Here is a 5,214-nt window from a genome sequence, read left to right as displayed (position 1 = left end):
TCAGTTTGACCGATCAAGGATTCCTACAAATGGGCCTAGTAGATGTTGACGTGGCTCCTTCCATGTGGAACCAAACATAAATTTTTTCCATGACGATGACCGTCACTAACAGTTACCACAACAGCGTTAGCAGTCAATGATTTTGACATATGGGCCTAATGATATGACAGTGTGCCTGCTGCCAATTGGGTCCGGACGTGCGTGATGTGGCTTCTTACATGCGGGTCCACATGCTCGTGCCGGCATGCATATTCGTCACAATTTGTAGGTGCTGTCAATTTGTTTTATATTGTAATTGGGGGCATATTTGAATACAGTTTGTAATTATTGATAATTTTAATATGAATTTGTGCAAAATTGAATTGTGAATGCAATTTCAGCTCTCGCAGCTATGATTAAATTGCAAACTTGACAATTTTCACAGACTGTCTGAGGGTTGATGATAATGGCGCGCCTTTGGCTCGTTGTGATGCTTGGTATCATTGCCAAGCATTCTAAGGGAATGGATGTAATTTCTATGACTCTTGGTTATCTTTGTGCTACCTTGACAGTTGATGAATAGATCGTAAGTTTTCCCACAAAGAAAGCATACTCTGTATGTAGCATTAGCCGAAGAACACTTTATGTCCACATATATCATTTCTATCTACAATGTATTATTGATCTCAACTGTTCTTTTATATTGATAATTTGAACCATTGGTTTCCTATTGATCTAATAATATAATATATTGTTATAAATATGCCAATATTCACTCCACAAATATTTTTAATGAGTATTAATTATGTCCTATATATAGGCCATGCAACAGCAGTCGAAATCCATGGCATGCATGTGAGCCTTATATTTGGATACAAGTTACGGCTGGTGTTCTTCCCTATTGTGCTTCCTTGGCACTTGATGGATAGATTGTAGGGTTTTCCTGATTTTTTTCTACTATGTATGTAGTATTGGATGAAAAGCAATTTATGTCCATGTATAACGTTTAGATCTACAACAAATTATGGATCTTAGTAGTTCTTTTTTTATTGATAATCTAAATTACCCAATTTATATTGTTTTGATAATACAATATATTATTATCAATAGGCCAACATTCACTCCACAAATATGCTTAATGACTACTCCCTCTGTCCAGATATACTTCTCGCATAAGTGGATAAAAATGGATGTATCTAGAACTAAAATACATCTAGGTACATCTACTTCTCCGACAAGTATTTCCGGGAGGAGAGAGTATTAATTATGACCTAATATTGGCCATGCCACAAAATTCAAAATCCATGTTATCTTAGCCTTATATTTGGATACAATTTATTGCTTGCATTAATCATCGGTTGCGGCATAAATTTTACATGCCCCTCATGGCTTTAAATACTGGCAGTCATAGCTACTTTGCTGAATGAGTTTGATACCTTAGTAGGAACAAAATCGATTCATGTACTTTTTCAGCTACTGAAGTTCTAAGGAAGACGACTACTGAAGTCAAAGGTATTTCTTGAATCTGTTCATCTAGTAATGTTTATACGAAGCGAACATCGGGCTTGCGAGAGAAGGAGACGTTGAGATTAGGGATTTTAATTTTGAAATTTCAAAGCCGCCCCTGTTCGGTCGCTCGCCCCACCACGGGTGACGGGCGAATCCTGGCCCCTTCTCCTCCAGCCCCCTTCCACATCCTACCCTCCTGCCGCCACCGCTAGGGCCTTGCCCACGCGGTGCTGGCAGCGGCAGGCAGTTCTTTCCCCAGGCACGCGGCATGGGCCCGGGGGCTCCTTCTAGTGGCAGTGTGGCTCGGTCGACGGCGGTCTGGCTCGGCGAGGTGGTTCCCCGGTCCTCGGGTGCCTTAGGCATGGCGGCGCGACCGTTGGTTGCAGGGTGGCGTGGTGTGCTGGAGCTCGGTGGATGGCACCTACTAGGCCCAGATCTGGGCCCTTTGGGCCCCATCTGGGTTCAGGCGGGCCACCGGCTCTCTGCACGGCGGCAAGGCTCCCTGGAGGTGAGGTGGGTGGTGCGGTCTCTGGGCGGCGGTGACGTTGGTAGCCGATGTGCTGCAGCATGGGGGAGGGGACTTTGCAAGCCCATCTAGGCCCGGGAGGCCAGTAGGGGTTCAGTTTGTCCTGGTTGTCGCATCCGGTCGGCTTTCGCATCGACGGTGGAGGTAGTCCCCTCCCGCTTGGCTGCATTGTTGCTGCCTCGGGTCCGTTGTTCCCTCTTCCTTCCTCTAGGCCCCGTATTGATGGCCTCAGTTTGGCGACGATGTTGATTCAAGGCCACGGTGGTGCATGCTGGTGGACGGCAGGATTATTGGAGCACTCAAATCGTTCGGGGTGGTTGGGATTTTTGGGTCGGGAAAATCCATGTCGACTCATGTGGCACCGAGGTGGTGTCGCCTATGAGCACCGCCGTTCCTTCTTGAAGGGCTTCAGGTATACCCCTCCCCACTGCCCTCCATGTATCGGGGGAACGCCTAGGACTCGTCTAGGCAGCAGTGTCGTTGTCACCTTCCTTCTTGAAGGTGTTGCTTGATATGTGGTGCTTTGGTGTGCTTGGAGTGCGGTGGGACATCTCCGTCGGGCGCAGTGGTTGCTGGTCTTCTTCGTTTCGTCAAGCTGCCGATGTTGGCATTTGTTTCCCTTTATTTCTCTCATTTCAACGAGCATGTTTCCAAATTATTGAAGTAATCAGCGCTAGATAATCATGAATATGTTATTGTGAAGTTGGGAAAGTATGTTCATGTATATTTTAGATAGTAATTAAAGTTTACTCAATTACATCTCGGTCTAGGAAACTTATATGGATGAATTCAAATATTCTTAAAGTGAAGTTACATCTGACTAATGTGGGCATGAAAATTCCTTTTATGTGCAGTTTTAACTGCTACTTTCAGTTAACCTTCAGTTCTATATAGAGGAATGACATTCTTTTTGATGATAGCAGATTACCATGGACGGAGAGAAAAGTGGTGTGCACAATGAATTTGACCTCTTCATGACAAGCACACACAACCACCTGTTCCAGCACAACCATAGTGATGAGATGGATGACCTGCTTGGAGCCTCTACTATCGTGGGAAACACTGATGATGCCAACGTTGTTGTTGCAGACCATGACAACAATGATGGAGAGACCCATACTGAGCAGAGAATGGCCACAAGGCGTGCAAAGTATCATCGTCTGCACAGTGAACAAATCCAACAACTTGAAGCGTACAATGCATACTCAATCAATGTTTCTTACATAGCGAAGATGTGTACTAATCCATTTTCATTAACGTGATATGTAGTGTGTTTCGGGACTGCCCTTATCCAGATGAGAAACTCCGGAAGGACCTTAGCGAGAGGCTTGGCATGAGTGCCCAGCAGGTCAAGTTTTGGTTCCAAAATAAACGCACCTTCAGCAAGGTATATACCATTCTTTTCCACAGTTAGTTACATATGGGTCACCTACGATATACAATTATCTGCACACTTTGTTCTTAAATAGTACAAACTCCACTGAACATCATAGCATTGTTCATCATTTGATCTTACAATATACTATTGTATTCCCCTCATGAACATGGTATCATACTCTGCTAGCCACTAATTAAAATGAGGCATACCTGAAATTAATAAGTGCAGGGCAAGATGCAGCGGTGGGAGACCCAAAATTGTTGGGTAGAAAACGAGAAGCTGAAAACTGAACGTCAAGCCATCATGTTGGCTATGCAAAACAAGACTTGCCTCAAATGCAGAGGGGTGGTGGTACAAACACAGCATACTTCGGAGTTCCAACGCCTATACACTGAGAATATGAGGCTCAAGGAAGAACTCCTACATGCCACTGCCTATCTTAAAGAGGGTATTCGCCAAAATGGCATGTCACTCCCATGGGCCCGCGACTGACCATACCGTCTTCGGTCTTAGCCAACATTCATTCCGCTGCATGAACTATAGTTTTACTTGGTTCCTCATCTAGAAAATAATGCGCCATGTTGTGTGTGTATGTACATGACTTGGTCGCTTGTCTATTTATTTCCATAGGCTCTCATGGTTGCTACGTGGGATGGCACGAGATATGGCAATCATGGCAGCAATGTAGGGGCAGTAGGATGAGCGTCTTTGGGATGGCATTGCCGTGAAGCTCGGTCCAACGCCCGTCTTTGTCTCTTTGAGTTTGTAACAGAACAGATCAAGCAGATGCCAATAAATAGAGAAAACAAACATAAAAGTTGCAAGGTGAATGCCGCACAATAACATTGTGTGTGTGTGTTCTAACATTTAATGGTGTGAGTATGCCATTCATGAGATACCTCTACCATCGATGTTTTTTAGTAACATAAAGTGGTATGAGAGCAATCATCATCTTCTGGAGCCAAGGCTGGAAGTGAACCACAATCTCCATCCACCTTGTGCACTCCCCTGTGCATGCACCTACAGAGTCATGCACGGAGCATGAGGAGGAGGATCCGGAGCTATAAGAAGTGCAATACTTGGTGAAGGAGTCCTTGGGCTCCTCTTGTGCCTGGTGGTCTCCCACATGAATTATGCCAAATGGGAAATTTTGTTACATGTGAATAAGCAAGTGCAGGGCTTCTGCAAGTCCATGGAGCACAACCCAATCAGAGAGCACAAAGACAGGAGCACACTGGTGGTGAACCTCTAGTGTGTGCCACCAGAGATGATGTGCATAGTGGCGGCTTTGCTTCATCGCAGAAGTAAATAACATGCGCATCAATATTATCGACCAAGAGATCTTTAAGCATAGCAACATTAGGTTCAACTTTAATTTGTTCAGAGGGTCTAGGTGCTCCAATGTTACTTTTTGTTAACCACAATTGAGACTTTAGCATGTTCCTTTATACTAACAGGAAAAGGTGGTTTCTCAATATAAGCGGTAGGCACAACTGGATCAACACTGTAAATGGTAATTTCATTTTTAACTATAATGGGTTCCTCAATCTTTTATTTAATAGGGGGTGGTATTTAACCACTTCTCCTTAGGGAGATCAACATGAGTAGCAAATGATTCACAAAATGAGGCTACTATCTCAGAGTCTAGTCCATATTTAGTGCTAAACTTATGAAAAGCATCAGTATCCATAAAAGATTTAACACAATCAAACTCAAGTATTATACCTGACTCTTTACCTTTGTCGTGTTCCCAATCTACAGAGTTGCTTTTAATTCTTTCCAGAAGATCCCATCTGAATTCAATAGTTTTCTTCATAAAGGA

General features: G+C 43.8%; 1 protein-coding gene across 1 annotated transcript; it reads left to right on the top strand.

Annotated features, from left to right (window-relative positions):
* The first annotated feature begins 1,389 nt into the window (after positions 1-1,389).
* Positions 1,390-4,201, top strand: LOC119293776 (homeobox-leucine zipper protein ROC4-like). The gene is made up of 4 exons (XM_037572140.1): positions 1,390-1,491; positions 2,938-3,206; positions 3,284-3,401; positions 3,621-4,201. The coding sequence occupies exons 2-4, from the start codon at positions 2,944-2,946 to the stop codon at positions 3,882-3,884; spliced, it is 645 nt and encodes a 214-aa protein (XP_037428037.1). The 5' UTR covers positions 1,390-1,491; positions 2,938-2,943; the 3' UTR covers positions 3,885-4,201.
* The last annotated feature ends 1,013 nt before the right edge of the window (positions 4,202-5,214 follow it).

The sequence above is a fragment of the Triticum dicoccoides genome, chromosome 4B, assembly GCF_002162155.2.
Source record: "Triticum dicoccoides isolate Atlit2015 ecotype Zavitan chromosome 4B, WEW_v2.0, whole genome shotgun sequence".
Lineage (NCBI taxonomy): Eukaryota > Viridiplantae > Streptophyta > Magnoliopsida > Poales > Poaceae > Triticum > Triticum dicoccoides.
This window is presented reverse-complemented; position numbering and strand designations above follow the sequence as displayed.

Bases quoted from the DNA above. Each gene is read 5' to 3' on its own strand.
- LOC119293776 (XM_037572140.1), top strand. From the start codon at position 2,944: ATGGACGGAGAGAAAAGTGGTGTGCACAATGAATTTGACCTCTTCATG. The intron at 3,207-3,283 runs GTACAATGCATA...CGTGATATGTAG, and splicing joins CAAATCCAACAACTTGAAGC to TGTGTTTCGGGACTGCCCTT. The intron at 3,402-3,620 runs GTATATACCATT...TAATAAGTGCAG, and splicing joins ATAAACGCACCTTCAGCAAG to GGCAAGATGCAGCGGTGGGA.